We start from the raw sequence: 18,018 nt of genomic DNA, 5'->3' as shown, positions 1-18,018 counted from the left end.
CCGAAGTTGTAAATCGAAGCTTGGGGAACCTACTTTGCAGTTTGGTTGGGGATAGTCCGCGGCAATGGGACTTGGTGTTACCTCAGGCGGAGTTTGCTTACAACAGATCACGTAATCGCACTACAAGTAAGAGTCCTTTCGAGATAGTCTATGGGCGGAATCCAATTACTCCTCTGGATCTCACGCCATTGCCGCTTCACAAGCGGTTCGGTTCGGACGTAGATGAACATGCAAAGCAGATCAAAGAGCTGCATTCGCAGATTCATAACCAGATCAACAAGCAAAACATGAAGTATAAGCAGCGGGTGGATCGGCGCAGGAAGAGAGTCGTCTTCAAAACGGGTGATCTAGTATGGATTCACCTCAGAAAAGAGCGTTTTCCGGCTAATAGGTTTGGCAAATTGCAACCTAGAGCTGATGGACCATTCAGAGTTCTTGAGCAAATTAATGACAATGCTTATAAGATTGAATTGCTGGGTGGGTACAATGTATCCGGGACTTTTAATGTAGCAGATTTGTCACCTTACCATGCGAGGAGGAGGAACCCGAGGAGACCGATATTGATGAAGACGAGGCGGATTCGAGGGCGAATCTTTTCCTAGCGAGGGAGGATGATGCAATTAGGGCTTGCGAACTCGGAATAAGCCGTTGATCGAAACACACGGCTACGGCTATGTCGTGACGAATGGCCTTTTTTTTTTTATAGTTTCAGTGGCGTTTTCGTAATTTTATGTTCCTTAATGTAATTAGGGTTAACACCATATAAAAGGGTGTTTTAGGGTTTCGAAGACGACAGACTTTTTGATATTATTCTATCGATTTGATAATCGTATTTGAGAGAACATATTGTTCCTCATTATCAATTCCAATTCTCCTGTTTAGCCAATTTCCGTTTGCGTTTCGGCATCACAAAGGAAGACAAAAAGTCCAGTGGCGAATCGGTGATCAAATGGGGCAGCTGGTCATTGGGTGCGATAACCCATGATGAGCACGACGATATAAAATACGGTATGCGCTTTCGGGATCATTGTCCGAAAGGAGAAATAAGCAGATATATTAGGCTAGTCAGGTAAAGGGTCTCGCTAGTTCATTACTAATTTAAAAAATTTTGATCTCTTAGATAGCTTTCTTTTTCCGGGAGAAGATGAGAATCTTCCATGAAAGTTTTAAGTGCACTCACATGCCCTGTTTCTACGTTCAAAAAAGGGGAATTGACTGAATATGACATGATCTCTGTGCTTTGCAATTTAGTTGGCCAAGCATGAGCCACAAGTCATGGTCACAAAGAGGTCATTTTGACGTCAATACAGTCGGAAGAACGTTCCCCCGAATTAGGAAAACAGAAGAAGATTTCTCCGGATTTGCTCGATGCAGGATGATTTTCAACTGCGGTTCGAGCCTTGAATTTGTGCTCGGTGCACATCCCGGAATATATGCTCTTTGTCCTGACGGTGAGCAACACGTCGAGCCCGAAACCGAACATTCAGGCCGGGCTCATGATCGCGAACACGAGCATATAACACTGTGGCCCGACGCAAGTGTTGCTGCCTCCTTCGCTAACTGTGGCCTGAACATCGTAAAGATAACCAGCAAGCAGGCCAGAGAAGAGGAAAGAACCCAGGGGAAGATTAAGAATTAGGATGTTGTACAGAAGGCCATAGTATTTGAGGCCGAACAGCTCCGATGCGATTGGAACAGTCACTGTGAGGCGGACATCGTAGCATATGCCCACCAGAATCGGGCCAATGTAGAAGATCCTGGCAAGGCCAAGGCCATGATGATGTATCCCAGAGTCATCAGTATCTGTGAAGCCGCATTCCAGAGAGGCCTCGGTGTTCCCTGCTTCCTGCAGCCAAACAAAACACGACGAGGGTGTTGACAGAAAGCTCTTCTTCAAGAAAATGTTCGGTCCTCAATTGATAAATCGAAAGCCCTCTCTATCCAATTTCAAACACGTATAAAGCTAAGGAGTAGAGCATACCAGATGTAGTGTTCTGACACCAATCCTGAGATGATCCTCCCAAAGAATCCCCAGATGCTGGTGAGAGAGACGAAGATCGACACGTCAACGTAGCCTAGCGCGAGCCCCATCTGCCCCATGTCGTTCATGAAGCACATTCCTGTGCCCACCCCACATAGAAACGATACGAAGAGTATCCAGAAATCGACCGTCTTCACCATTTCCAAAACTCTGTGATCCTCCCCTAGCAAAGGCTGGCTCTTTGCCTGGACAGATCCTGGACCGTCAGTTTTGGTCATGGTCACCAAATCTTCTTGCCTCGTTGGTGGGGTAATAAGTGGCTGTTTGATTGCTTGTGCAGCATCTGAATTTGGTTTCGATTCGGACATACCTAAGTAAAAAGGAACAGCTAACGGCAGAGCAAGTAAGACTATTAGTCCAATTGCAAATGCCACAGAAAGAACGCAGCCATGACTTCCACTAATGCCGAAGGCCAACAGGTAGGAGGCCAGCACAATGGCAATCACGTTAAAGGCATTCAAGAGGTGCGTCTCTCGCTTTTCTTCTTCGGGCGCGGTTTTACGGAGGAATACAGCAGCAACCAGGCAGATTACTGTGGGAACTACAGCAAGCATGAGGAGGAAAGTAGATGGGTCGGAGGAGAAGAGAGTGGCGCAAACGTCGGTGAATATCGCTGTGCTTAGCCCCACGAATCTCTTGAGAATCCCTGAGACCGGTCCTCGGCTCTTAGGGAAGTTCCTCATGCAAGTCACTAGAACGGCCGTGTTCATCCATGTGGTTCTGTTTCCGCCCATGCACAGGAATATGCACATCTGCATAGACATTGCCAGGGACTTAGTTCTGAACAAAAACGACCTATTGCAAATTCCAGCAAAGATTAATACTACTAGTGTTCTTCTGGAATCTACAATGTCAAAACAACTCTGAATTTTCATTTTCAAGTTGCATATAATGCTCTTTGTCTGATTCTGTGCTTATGCTGATTGATTATTCTTGTGCACTTGTGCTTTGGTAAACTAGAGGCACGGTCTCTTTTGCGAGAATCGCAATTGCCCTCCTGGAAGTTTGTTTGAGCTGACAATCTTTTAGCGATTCTGCGTCAAGATACTGTTCAAGTACTTAACTGAAGAAGCCATCATGACTCGAATAGACTTTTAAACATGTAAAAAGACCAGAAATAGCGAGCATGACATGATTAACAGACTTGTGATTATAATTTTTGGTATGTTGAATGTGGACTAGGGGTATGCATGGTCCGGGCCGGTCCGGTCCCCGCATGGAACCGGGGACCGGACCGTAGTCCCGGTCCCGGCATGGAACCGGGGACCGGACCGTAGTCCCGGTCCCCATATTTTCGGGACCAAGGACCGGACCGGGACCGCCGGTCCTGGTCCGGGCCGGTCTTGGTCCGGTCTCGGTCCCGGCCCAGAGGGACCGCTAACTATTGAAAATCTAGTCAACTTAATAAATTATGCCATGGTAAAAACATAGCGACTCGCTATGACTTTTATGATCGACGAACTTGACCAAAATGTTCGAATTCAATACCAAATCCAGCCATTACATGATAAAAACATCACCAACCGCACTAAAAAAAGCCTGCAGGGAGAAAAGATGACAAAAAACAAGATGGAAAATAAGACTAAAAAGAGAATCTTGAGGAAGAGAGTGCGACCGTGCAAGGTTGGGAAAAAAATGGGCAGTGGACTTTTATTATTCTGTTTTGTTTTCAATTTTTTTTTGAAATTGTATATATTTATATATAAATAATTATATATTATTTGCGGTCCGGTTCGGGCCGTGCCGGTCCGGTCCCAATGCAAGAAACCCGAGGACCGGACCGCCCGATCACCGGTCCCATTTATTGGGACCGGGGACCGGACCAACCCGGCCGGTCCGGGCTGGTCCCGGGTTGGTCCGGGCCGGTCCGGTCCAGTTTGCACACCCCTAATGTGGACTTATATTATCACGGAACAGAAGGTTGGCCAAGAAATGCAATGCACACTTAAAAACAGAAAGAAAATGGCAGACCTAACATAAATGAGGATACATTTTGGAGTACTATTGAAAAGGCATGGTCTGTGTTTTCCAAGCAGGAATGCTAGGAACATAGCTTACCTGCCAGTAGGGAAGAGGGCTGATCTGCTGGCCGACGACGAGCCATTGAGCTCCATACCCTATTAGACCCTCCAAAGATCCAATCAGAAGTATAATCCATGTTGGAAATCGATCTGAGGTGAGGCCAGACACGAGCCCGAAAGCCTTGCCGACATCTTTAGCCACAGATGGATGGTTGAGCTCAAGCCGCGTGAGCGCCATGAGAGATTTGAGCGCATCGGAGTAGTTGGAGAATGTGTAGTTGTTGCCTGCAATGGCTTGGACCCAAATTGCAGTCATAAATCTTAGTCATTTTCCAGCAGGAGACATCAGAGATAATGAAGGAAACATTCACTGAAGATTGATGAGGACTTGACAGATTTTTCTTGTTTGGCTTTGAGCCAAGAGGAAGGGATTGACAAGCTCATTTATACGTTGGCTTTGCATCCATTAATGAGATAATGATTAGCTTTGTCCTGTTTTGATTGATTGGAAGAAAGAAGGGTTTGGGATCAAAGGGCAGTCCATGGTTTCTGCAGCTTCAGGATCGGTGATGGACTTGTTGCTGAAAGTCCAAATTACAAGTGGGCACTCCCGGTGTTTCTTTAATATTTCTGAGGTCTTTCTAGTCAAGAAGCAAACACAAAACAGAAGGTGATGGCTTGAGCTAGTATGGGATGAACATGTACTGAAATCAAGTCCTTGAACGGAGGATACGGAAAGTAGCCTTGCCCCTTTTGGAGATCTTTAATTTTGAGAAGATGTGTCAAAGAAACCATCAGAAATGGGATCTTCAATTGTTAAACAAATGATCTTGGTTGGTTCAATTGTAAGCTAAAATCGAGATCTTGCATTTTGTCCGACAATCGACTCAAGAAACCTTTCTCGAAGTCAAATCCTACTCACTAATTACAATGATTGAATCCAAATGTCATGTTGGGCAACACGGAGCTCACGCGCTTTCTCCAATCGAAACAGGACGAGAATATCATCTACGAAAGTGTTTGTTTTTCTAGTAATTCTAGGATACCGGCAGCTTGTTTTCTGCTACCAGTTCTCGCAAGGATGAGATATCCAAGTTGAGGTTTGATAGATCAAGATAAATGATATATGTCAAAAACTAAATGGAACAGAAGCAGATGAAGACAGAGAAAGTAGGTCAGCTAGGAATACAGCTTCCTCTTAACTGCCTCAAGCCCCTGAATGTTACAAGGAAGCGCCGACCACTTCATGCCTTGGTTTGCTTTCATGACTCGGATGTAGGCCCACCCGCCAATGCTTGAACAATGGATATGACAGAATACATGCTATTCGGTGCCAAAAGCAGAGAATTGCATATAAAAAGAAACAAGAACAAAGTACACGGGAGCAAAAGGTGCAAAATTATGGAGTAAACAGAAGAGAAAATGACGCAAATAATCCCAGAACTTTCGCTCAATGTACAATAGTCTTTGAGCTTTTAATTTATTCAATGTGATTCCTGAACTTTATTTCAATGTGTAATGTGATCTACGAACTTTTAATTTATTCAATATAGTTTCTGAACTTTTGATACAAATTCAATTTAGTCCTTGAACTATGTGAAAACTCAGTCAATTCTGTTCCACTTAATCCCTATTTCATGGCTAAATGTTCAATGTTATCCTTAATCCTAAATTAATGGAAAGACTACATTGAATATTTTCATATAGTTTAAGGATTGCATTGAATATGCACCAAAAAAGTTCAGGGACCACATTGAACAAATTAAAAGTTCAGAGACCATAGTTAATATTAGGCTAAATTTCAGATACCACATCGAACAAATTAAAAATTCAGGAACTATATTGATAGAGTCAAAGTCCATATACCGTTCGTGTTATTATCCCTGGACATAATTGAAAATGCATAGTACCATATCAGGAGTAAACAGAATTAAAAGACAAGTAACTGCAAGTGCGTTTCATCGAACACCGTTGAGAGGAGAAGAGTCTGATCATTTTCGATGGCAATGCATTGAGATCACTAGTCCAACACTACTGCAAGATCAACTAGGCAACTACATGCATCTCCATGTAAACAACGGATTTGTGGAAGATTAACCATAATGATAATCAATTTTACAACTTTTCGATGGCAGATTTTACAGAATCACATAGCCATAAGATAAATAAGTGTCCGTGACTTACACCTGATAGAAAGAATTTTACAAACTACATACACCACAACTCGAATGATTCTTCGCATCAAAAGACTGGACAGCCTTCAACGACGACCCCTTTAGCTGTGGGGCAAGAGGCTAATGGACATCCATCAGGATCTTCACCCCACCAACTGAGGCTAACATGCCTCATTCCCAAACACAAGTACAGGAGGACGGCCATAAAGGCTAACCCGGCATCAAGTGCACCCGATAGCACGTAATTATGGCGACTCCACCAACCTCGATAGTATCGGTATGCAACGAATCCCGATAAAAATCCGGCGATGATCCAACTGGTGTAGTTAACGGCAGTAGCTGGAGGCATGCTTACTGTGGCACCGAGGAGCACAGGCATTGTGATTAGTCTAATCCACTCCTTGTCTGGAAAGGCCTTATGTGCAAGCCAAACAATGAAAGGAGCTATGGCCCCTACCAAGAAAAACCAGTTGATGGTGGAGTAGTGGCCGAGATCTCCAAATATCCTGCGCGGCCCGATCAGACCCCAAATGACTGAAGCATCAAAAAATACATGGTCACCAGGGCAAGTCCACGGACTGCCTGCTGGAAGCAGCTCCCGGTTACAAATGTGGGGGACTGTATCCATAAGCCACCACGCCGTTCCGAGATGCACTAATGCCGCAACAACAGTACCGACCACCTGATAGAAGATCAATTCTTGCCTTAAGCAAAGAAAGGGAAAAGAACGAAAGACCAGTTCTACACCAATTTCGGGCAGATTTCAAGAGTGCAGAGATTAATTTCGAGGAAATCATTTTTTCCCTCACAAGGAACCCATCAAACTAATATATTTAGTTCTGTCACTTATCACGTACGGGAAAAGACAAGAGACTAACCTGTGCCATAAACATCGCTCGAGGAGGAATTTTCATGTAGTGCCCGAGCTTGAAGTCTTGTAAGAATACGATCCCCTGCTTCATACTGATGTGCCCATAGACTTTAAACAGAATGTTTGCCACTGGATATCCTGGGTAAATGTACCCAATGATAAATTCTGTGATCACATTCAAACCCGGTGTCTGGCCAACAGGAATGGAACTCATGAGGATATGCAAAGTATTAAACTTAGAGCAAGAGCAAACGTTACATAGTAATAACTGCCCTGCATGTTTATGTATTCTGCTGTAGAGAATAAACAGTATAACTGACCCATATAACATATGCTTTAAACACGATGGATCTGCACCTGATTTGTTGTTGCAGTGATGACTCCAACAGGAAGAGTGAACACCATGGCAAGAGCACATGCTAGCAGAACACCCCACCATGGTAGTTGAAGCTGATCCTTGAAATACTGACATGTAAATATAGTCGCCACAATATTTGCCAAAAGCATACAAGTGAACCACCATTCAGGGACTTGCTTGTATCTTCTCATGAGCTTAGTGTGTATATCCATTCTCTTCTCACTAAAGGCGGACTTGCTCAGCAGCCATATTTCTCTAAACAATAGCATAATTCAAGATCATCTATCTGAGAGCGGTAAAAATCCGATGGAATTCAACTGGATTGGCAACAACCAAATTACTCTGTTCTTTTTTTTTTTTTTGTGGGGGTGGGGGGTTGGTTTTCCAAAAGTACTCTGTTTAGTTACAAGTGTGTAGTATCCTAACAAAATAATGTTACCTGTAGCAGAACTCAACCAACAATGGACGAACACACTCCTACGAGGCCAACTATGAGTCCGGGGACAAGACAACTATAACACATATCTCCAAAGAACTGAAGCAGTACTTGACTAGTGGACTTGGATTCTTCTTCCTTTTTATTAATTGAGAAGACATGGGATACAAAAGTGACCAAAATAATGCTGATACATGAACAAAGAACTTGCCTTCCGTTCATGCGACACAAAACAAAAACTCACTGCCGCCATTTCATTATTGAGTTTTGCTAGGCAAGGCAGGTGAGTGCAGCCACACTAGAAAAGTTAAACCCCATTCTTCTCCTCACAATTTAGTCAATGAATAGAAAGCAATCGAACAGCACATAACATTTTAAAAGAAGAATGCCACTTACTTTCCATGGAAGAGGAACACATGAACAACGGTAGCAGTAAGGCAGGCAAAGCTGATGCCATAGTACGCAGCAAAGAAGGTGCTCATATAAAGAGGACCCTCTCTTTCATATGCCTCAGCATCTAAATGGAAGTGTTCATCTATGATAGTCGAAATGTTGTACTTTTGTCCCAAAGATGTGAACAAGCTATCTGAGAATATTGGGAAAGTCCTGGATTTGTATATGTTGAGAGAGTAAGCAATAGGTGTGATGACATACACGACAAGGGCAAAACCAACAGCAATATTCGCAGTAGCAAACCACGGGCTAGCCAGTGGACTACCAAGATAAGAGGAGATGCTGGACCAGTCAAGTCCGATTGCACCGATCCCAAGACCATGGAGTCCAGAACCTAACTGGTGAGCTACAACTGAAGCAGGGAATATCCAGCAGATCCAGGAAAGAGAGGTCAACATTGGAAAGAGGTAACCAGGAAAGACGTAGTAACTGAAGCTACAGATGAAGGCTATAAGGAAAAAATGGTTCCGCGTCAATCCGCCTTTTGGCCTCTGCTCTTTCTCGTGCAGTGCTCTGCATTTGACCATAATGAGGTCGAACTATATGAGAAACTACAAAAAGAAGTGACCGAAAAAAAATCTTTGAAGGCTAACAAAAGCAAATGTCATCGCCTTATGTATATATTTGCTATATTTGGAGATTGCAGTTCTCAACTGTGAAGCTTTGACACTTTAAATCAAACACTATAGACACAATTTACTACTAATATATGTATGTACACTGGCGCAGCATGCGAAGATAAGTGAAGTAAACTTAAAATTAAAAAACTCTCTGAGCTGCGAGATTTGGAAACTTCAATAGCCATCAACTGCGTTTAATTGGAAGTACCCCGTAAATTCGGGTTCAGATAAATCAACCAATGTAATCAAGACATGGGAATGGAGAAAGATCATGTTTAAGATCGTAGAGAAATTCATAGGAACAGAAACAAAAAAGGAAAGACAAAATTTCAGTTTGTCTTCTTTCATCTTGTCTCCTTTATCCAGCATCATCCACATATAAATGGAAAAAATGGTCCAATACCTAAAAAAACCTCCAACTTTAGCATTTGTGACAATTCTACCCAAAACTTTTTTTTTTTATCTCATAAAAAACCTCCAACTTTTACATTTGTCCCAATTCTACCCCAAACTTTTACTTTTGTTCCAATTGTACCGGCCTAGTACCAAAAAATCCCTCAACTTTAGCACATATCCCAATTATATCCAAAACTCTTTTTTTGTCTCATAAAAAACCTTCAACTGCTACTTTTGTCCCAATTCTACCATCGTTAGCCTTTTGTCTATAATTACCATTAGTTACTCTTACGTGGCATTTTCATGTTGTTAATGAATTACACCACAAGAAGACCGACATGAAAAAACTCCCGAACTTTTCTTTTGCGGTTTGCTTCTCTTACATATTGTCGGGAGATATAGAGTCACTCAAGACAAGACGTTTTGTATTCCTTTCGGCACTCAAGAACCCAAAAAAGGGCTAGACATTGAGGTATTTAGACTAACGATCTAAAACCTCGCCGTCCCCGAAATCTACTGTTTCTAAATTTCGAAAATTCATTAATAACTTTGGTGAGAAAACTCAAGCCACGTAAGATTAACTAACGGTGATTATGGATGGAAGACTGACGGTGATAGAATTGAGATAAAAGTAAAAGTTAAGGGTTTTTTATGAGATAAAAAAATTGGATATAATTGGGACAAATACTAAAGTTGAGGGTTTTTTTGGATATTAGACCGGTAGAATTGAGACAAAAGTAAAAGTTGAGGTTTTTTATGAGATAAAAAGTTTTGGATATAATTGTAACAAATGCTAAAATTGAAGGTTTTTTTTGGATATTAGGCCCGTAAAAAAGTAGTCTGAAACAAGCTACATTCACCCAAGAACTAACGAAATAGAAACGAAAAAAGGGACAAATAACGATGACCTAGCAAAAATCCCTAAAATTGTAAATTATTCGGGGCAAAACATGCTCATCAAGCAACATACTTGCCCATGAACGCACTAGGCGACGCACCTGAACAACGAGACCTGCACGAGGTTCTGGGGCCACCACATGGCGGCGGGCTCGACCAAGTACCGCCGGAACAGCCCGGCCCAGCCGAACCCCAAGACCTGGGTCGTCAAGACGACGACCAGCGCCACAAGAAACGACATCTCCTTCCGGTAGAAGATCTTGACGACGCTGATGATGTGAATGGCGTAGACGGTGGCCGCGCCCGAGTTGGCAAAGATCGTGATCAGCACGTGCTCCTTGACGTTGAACGGCCCCGGATTGAGCGTGAATTGCCACTTACGCCCCTCGAAGAAGACTCTCGTCGTGATCACTCCGGCCATGAGGTGACCTAGACGCAGGCAAGCTCGTTAGTCCGATTGAATACATGGACGTCCAAAATCAAAACCAACTCCGTAGAAAAATAGTTACTTTCGCCTCGAAAGCCATATCCCATCTGCTCCGAGACTTCTTAATCGGACTGAACTGAACGGGACTCGTGAGTTTTGAGGCCTACCTATGGGGACGACGGCGATCTGAGCAGAGACGGAGGTCACGGAGAGAGGCTCGCGGCGGTACCAGAAGAACTGGTTGAGGAAGGAAAGCAGAGAGCACGCCAGGGTCCCGAGGACGAACGTGCGGAACGTGACGGCCGGGAGAGAAGGGTCGTCGCCGGCCGGGACCGTGAGCGCGACCTGCTCGATCGGGGAGCTCTCGCCTGCGGCGAGCTCCGCCGCCGCCGTAGGGGAGCCATGAGCTCCGATCTCCTTCTGGACTGCTCACGAATCACGAGAAGAAGAAGAGGAGGAGGAGGAGGAGGATTTCCGGTCAGGTCTGCGAAGGAAAATCCCCCGAGAAAGTTGGAGGGAATGTGAACAGAAAAGAGTGAGAGAGCAGCTCTTAGCCTCTTACCGAGGGGAGCCGAGACATCTTCTTCATGGCTCGCGGACGTGGCCATGGCTCGTCGCTGGCGTCTGCACTTTCAGATTCTCGCCATTTAAGAGCCCGTTGATCTCATTAACGGCTTCGATTTGACCCTCTCCACGACGGGCGCTTTCGCTACTGGCTGCTGGATTTTGATTTGTGACGTCAGTGGTGACGTGAGAACAGTGGGGAAGGAATCTCGAGATTGGAATCGCGACCGTTACACGAAGTGTCGCTCGCATTACGATTTATCTGATCAACGGCTGGATTAGTCAATGTGGGGCCCACCAGAGTACGATGGAAATTTTTCGCTTCTTCCCAGGAAAACGGAGAATGTACTTTCCCCGTCTTGAGCGCGAAATACATTTGTCGGATTTCGCTCCCACACGTATGAAGAGACTAATTCCTAACTTATTTTCAATTTAATTGAACATTTGTTGATTTGGACCAAAAAAAAAAAATTGAACATTTGTTGATTAAAAGCGATGGCTGATTACGCGTGACAACAAATATTTCTTTCACATCATTTTCATTGAGCGGCATTTATCATGTCCGACTCCTTTTTATGCTTTATTATTCTAAATATTTTCCACTCACAAAGTATATGGTTAAACTTAATATGGACTTTCGACCAAAAAAAAAAACGTTAATATGGACTGATTAGAACAAACAAAAGAAAAAAAAATTATCGGAACATCTCAAGCCAAAGCACCCGAGGCCGGAGACCATGGCCAACTTGTGGTTTGAGCCACGGTGCATTTACCTTTTGATAGACCAAACATACCGCTCGATCCATAGTCCTACTAGTTCGTCCCCTCGACTCGAGCGATCCGCATCATGGATTGAGTTATGAATTGGGTCGGGAAGGTTTGTCATTCGCTTTCGCTCTTAGCAATGCCGCCGCACCTAATCATGGGAAATCAGTGAGGCCGAACACGTTGTTGAACAGACTTGAATAATGGCATCTAGTGAGAAAATCTAAACATATCTCAAGATTTGTAGATAAATTTTTTTATGAATAGTCGGTTTAGGCAAAAATCAGGGCCGATCTTATGGTCAAAATTTTTTTTATTGTTTAATTGATTTAGGGCTTATCTGGTCCGATTTTGAAAATTGGCTTGGAGCGAATGCAAATATCTTTAGGCTAAAAAGCTTTGGGGAAATACAAATAGCGTTCGGTAAAAATTCCTTTGAAATGCAACTTTGGGTTAAGCAGCGTTTGGCGGGGAAAAAAATTGCAAAGGGCTTTTGGCTGCATATTTCTTTTTTTTAAATAAGGAAAACCCTTCATTGGTCCGCAAAGGCTCAGGCCTCTCGAGGATCAGGTGACCGAGGCGACCGTCACCGAGTGCCGCGCGACCCCAGGCGACAAGGCTTGTGGTCACCCGACCCAAGTGGGACTTTGCTGGCCCTTCACCAATCCAATCACGTTGAAGAAGAAGATGAAATGCAACAATTTAGGGTTTCACTTTTAAAAAGGAGTAAAAATAAATTTTTAGTAAGGTTTTGCGGGCAAAATAGGAAACTCGTTAGTTTTCATTAATGGGGATTTCAACATTTCGAAAATGCTGAAAGTCCAACACTGATCAGTTAAACATTCCCAAAGCTGACATTTGGGCAACGCCTCTTGAAAAGTCTTGACAAATCCCCCAGCATTTTCTCAAAGGGCTTTGAGGCCCAAAACCATTAAAAAAGCTGAACCATATACACCTTTAGATGTTGAGAAGTCTCAAAGGGCTTTGAGGCCCAAAACCATTAAAAAAGCTGAACCATATACACCTTTAGATGTTGAGAAGTCACGTGTCAATCAATCACGTGCATTCCCATCACACTTAAAAGCCGACCTTTTAAATTATTTGTTTAAACAAGCGCAGCTTCAACCTTTCATCATCAGCAATTGCTATTCAAGATCCCAGTTACTAACAAATATAAAGCATCATAACGAACATGGCATTATCGGCCAATGCATCATTTTTTTTCCCTCAAAAAGTGCATAAGTAAATCTAGAAATACTGTAAAATCGACAGTTCGTATTGACATGTATGAATCCGTCTCTGTGATTGTAATTGAAATTCATGTCAAATGGCGGATTTGTGATTTCTTCCGATTTTCATTGTTACAAATTTTGTTGTCGCATCATATCACGTTGTCAATATATGGGGAAGGTTTTATAAATATTCTATCGATATAGACAAGTACTATCATAATTATTGATTATGCGAGGGGTGTGCATGGATCTCGATCAAACCCGAGAACCAGATCGGATCGAACCGATCGGTTTTAGATGGTTCCTTGTCCCGTATAAGGAACAGGACCGACGGGACAACTCAAACAGGACCGACGGATCGCCTAAAATCTCTTAATTTTTTTAATTTTTTATTTTGAAACAAACCCTAAATGGTAACTTTTTTTTTTTTTTGCAATAAGTGCACTATAAATCTTAAAGTATAATTGAGTTCCACAACTTTAAAAAAGTGCAATCGAGTCGTACAACTTTTTAAAATAGTGCACTCAAGTTCTTTTGTTAACACCTTCAATTTGTCTAATGAAAAATTACCGACGTGACATTTCTTTGTTATTTTCCACTCCATATCTTGTTTAAATTAGATTAAAAAAGAGAAAATTTTATTTTAAAAAATGGGAAAAAAAAGAATGATAAGCCTCACCGATGGGGTGTTGTCTCTACCGTCCATTGTCAGAGGGGCCGGCCCTCGCTAGCCCCTAGTGACATCGGTCCTTGCTTGGGCCTAGCCAAGGTCGCCGGCCCCAAGGCCTTGCCCAAGGCGGCGATGGTTGCCTGCCTTATGTGGGGGTCGGGTTGCCCGGATCTAGGTGAAGCCTCGCTTGGGCCGGCCACCGTTGCCCAAGGTCAGCAACTTTTGTTGGCCCTCCGGCAATAGGAGGCAGCGCCTTGCCATTCTTTTTATTTTTTTCTCAATGTTGTTCTTATAAAATAAAAGTTTAGCTTTTTTTTGTTTGTTTTTAAATCTAGTTTAAATAAGTTTTGAAGAAGAAAATAGTAAGTAATGCCACACAGAAAAATGAAATTAATTTAGAAATGTCACATCGGTATTTTCTGTTACACAAATTGATGGTGTTAACAAAAGGATTCGATTGCACCAATTTAATAAGTTTGAGAATTTGATTACACTTTTTGAATGTTTGAGGACTCAATTGCACTTTCGCAATAAGTTTTAGAATTTCTAATATACTTGTTTAATTGTTATTTTTTTCTTTTAACGTTGGAAGCTTCCACTTGTTAGTAACAGAAGAAATTAAATAAAAAAAAAAACAGTGACCAGTTTTTGATTTCACAAACTGGGACCAACAGTGATTGGGCCAGTTCTAGATTTTAGGATGGGAACCAATTCACTCTAAAATTGATCATTCCTAATTTTGTGGATCTCACTATAGTGCCATGCATTTAGTAACTATGATTATGTTGATTATGTAGAGGATAGGGGTTTAACTCGAGGATCGGCATTACTCGGCTAATTCACAAGAGATCGGTCTGGTTTTTAGTTCCAAAAATTGGGAACCCGCCTTGACCAGTTTGATTCCTGATTTTATCCCCAAAATTGACCAATTTGTCCAAGAAACTGGAAGGCCGATTCCGTAATAGAACAAAAAATGGAAACAATTTCCTCTCATGCTAAATAACTTCTTTTATTTATTTTCTAAAGTAAAAAATATTTGTTGAAATTAAATATGATTGACATACTATTCTCAAATAGAAAAGGATGGCATTTATATTTAACACATTCATATCGTACATATAATAAAGTGAATCATAGAGACGAAAAAATCTCAATTGATTCCCGAGTTGACCTTACAAGCTATAATATTGAATTCTAACAAATCCTGCATCTACGATATTATCGTTTTCATTCTCTTTACTCCCTAATTTCTTTATCAATCGGATCGCATGTCTATTGAAGATCGGTTTCGGTGCTAACGATGGTCGTTTGTATAGGAACCAAAAGGGTTATGGAAATTTGGAGGATTTAATGTGGAAGAGAACTCGAGTATGCAAATGTGAGAGTAGTATTCAAAATGCCTTTGTTAAGGCTTTACACAAAGAAAACACAAGCTTAATTATAAGCTTTTAGTACAAACTCACAACTCTCTCTAACTCTCTGACCCACTATGCTGAGACTTCTATTGCTTACTTTCTCTAAAGAAAAACTAACTACCATGTCCCCCCATATTTATAGGCAAATTCCACCACCTCATAGTGTAAAAGCGTCAACCGAAATCTTATCCAAAAAGAGTCCAAATCAAAATTGTATTTTACTTTGATCAAAAACCTTATCCTTATCTATTAATGTGAATAAGCATTATCCATAACAAGTCTAAAGTCAAATTAGACTTTTCTTCTTATAACTTATGGATAAGGATTATTTATAACGAGTCCAAATACAAATTGGACTCTTCTACTTTAAAAATCAATTTTATTATTTTCTAATAGCCTCCCGTAAAATTAATTTTGGAAGTACATAACACCAAGCATCTTCTTTAATTTCTCGAATGAATTCGCCTTCAATAGTTTTGTCGGGATATTTGCAATCCGGTCTTCGGACCTATAGAAATCAAGTTCAATCTCAACAACTTTGACTAGCTCACAGATATAGTGATACTTGATGTCGATATGTTTGCTCCTGCCCCGAAAAACAGGATTCTTGGCTAATGCAATTGCTGACTTGTTATTACACATCAATTTGGTAGGACCTTTCTGCTCATGCATCGCTTAGCTAAGCATCCTACAAAGCCACATCTCTCGACATGCTGCCGAAGCTACTATTATGTATTCCGCGCTCACTGTTGAGAGTGCAATAACTTGTTACTTTTTCAAAGACTAGGAAATTACTCATGATTTGAGAAAAAACACATATCCGGAAGTACTTTTTGGCGTTTCAATGTCACATGCCCAATCACCGTCTGTATATCCCAAGAAATTGAAATTGTCGGTGTAAGAACATAAAATTTCATAATCACAAGTTCCACCGACATACCGCAGAATTCTTTTTGCTGCCTGCAAATATGATTGGTACGGTTTCTCCAAGAATCGACTAATAATTCCCGCACCATACATAATATCCGACCTCTAAGAGGTTAGATATTTTAAGCTGCCAATAATACTTTTAAAATAAGTGCGATTTAATAGTTCACCGGTTCATTCTTTCTTCAGCTCTAACCGTTTTGCTACGAGAGTTCGAATTGCTTTGAGAGATTCCATATTGAATCGCTTCAAAATATCATTAGCATATTTTTGCTGCGAAACAAATATGCCATCATTTGTCTGCTTCACTTCAAGGCCTAGAAAATATGACATCAATCCCAAGTTTGTTATCTCGAACCGACTTGTCATGGCCTCGTTGAATGCCGCAAACATTGTTTCATAGTTTTCCGTAAATATCAAGTCATCTACATAAAGGCATATAATGATGAGATTACCATTAGTATTTGACTTGATATACAGTGTATGCTCATGTGGACACTTTTAAAAACCATGCTTCTACAAGTATGTGTCGATCCCCGTGTACCAAGCTCAAGGTGCCTGTTTTAGCCCATACAATGCTTTCTTCAGCCTGTAAACTTGATTTTCATGCCCTTTCTTCTCAAAACCATGTGGTTGCTCCACGTAGACTTCCTCATCAAGGAAACCATTGAGAAATGTCAATTTCACATCCATTTGATAGATCTTTCAATGGTTCTAGGCTGCCAGTGCTAAGATCATTCGAATAGTCTCACAAGATTAAGATCATCCGAATGGTATCCATTCGAATCCATGGTGTAAATACTTCAAAATAATCAATACCTGGCTTTTGCTTATAGCCTTTTACGACCGGTCTGGCTTTGTAACGGTCCACCCGATTGTTGGGTTTGTACTTCGTCTTGTACACCCACTTGACACCAATCGGCTTCTTACCGGGTGGTAAAGAAGTTAGCACCCAAGTGTCATTCTTTTCGATGGAGTGGATTTCTTCATCCATTGCTTGGATCCACTTCTCATCTACAAACGCATCATCATAGGATATGGAGTCACATTCAGCAAATAAACAAAAATTTGCCATTGTTTCATCAATGATCTCATCACTGTCACTATCTTCATCTCTTGTGACCACATAATCCTTGAATTTTACTGGAGTCTGCCGCGGTCATTGCGAACGCCGAATTAACGATTCCGAAATCGTTGTTGGTGAAGAAGATGAACTGCCAGGTGAAAATAATGGAACTTTAGTTGGAGATTTTTCTAACTCTCCTGGTGTTGGTTCATCTTCATTGGTGATGTTTTTAGAATCACCCTTTTGGTTCTAGTCCTAAGCTTCATGTTTAAAAAACCGAACATCCCTACCGATAATTACCTTTTCCGTGACTGGATTATACAGCCTATAACCCTTAGTCACCTCACTGTAACCAATGAAGATGCACTTCTAGCTTTTGTCGTCCAACTTTTTCCTTCGTTCATCCGGTATACGGGGATACGCAACACACCCAAATACTCATAGGAATGAAATATCCGGTTTGTTGTCGGTCCAAGCCTCTTCTAGGGTTTTTCCAAGAACACTCATTGTTGGACACCTATTTAGGACAAATACAGCACAAGCAACAACTTTTGCTCAAAACTTCTTTGGTAAACCTTTAGCCTTAAATACTTCTTGCCATTTCAATAATCATTCTATTCTTTCTTTCTGCTATACCATTCTCATGAGGAGTATAGCTAATAGTCAATTGATGCTTTACTCCATG

The 18,018-nt window shown here is 41.7% G+C and overlaps 1 protein-coding gene and 1 pseudogene across 1 annotated transcript; both read right to left on the bottom strand.

Moving 5' to 3' along the window:
• Positions 1-1,279: 1,279 nt before the first annotated feature.
• On the bottom strand, positions 1,280-5,032 carry LOC115744766 (annotated as a pseudogene).
• A 1,101-nt stretch (positions 5,033-6,133) lies between these two features.
• LOC115744765 (oligopeptide transporter 7-like) lies at positions 6,134-11,400 on the bottom strand. The gene is made up of 7 exons (XM_030680101.2): positions 11,257-11,400; positions 10,862-11,119; positions 10,369-10,696; positions 8,298-8,867; positions 7,465-7,720; positions 7,115-7,297; positions 6,134-6,918 (listed from the first exon to the last, which is right to left on the bottom strand). Exons 1-7 carry the CDS (start codon positions 11,300-11,302, stop codon positions 6,304-6,306), a joined length of 2,256 nt encoding a protein of 751 aa, XP_030535961.1. The 5' UTR covers positions 11,303-11,400; the 3' UTR covers positions 6,134-6,303.
• Positions 11,401-18,018: the final 6,618 nt, after the last annotated feature.

The sequence above is a fragment of the Rhodamnia argentea genome, chromosome 8 (assembly GCF_020921035.1).
Source record: "Rhodamnia argentea isolate NSW1041297 chromosome 8, ASM2092103v1, whole genome shotgun sequence".
NCBI classification, from domain to species: domain Eukaryota; kingdom Viridiplantae; phylum Streptophyta; class Magnoliopsida; order Myrtales; family Myrtaceae; genus Rhodamnia; species Rhodamnia argentea.
This window is presented reverse-complemented; position numbering and strand designations above follow the sequence as displayed.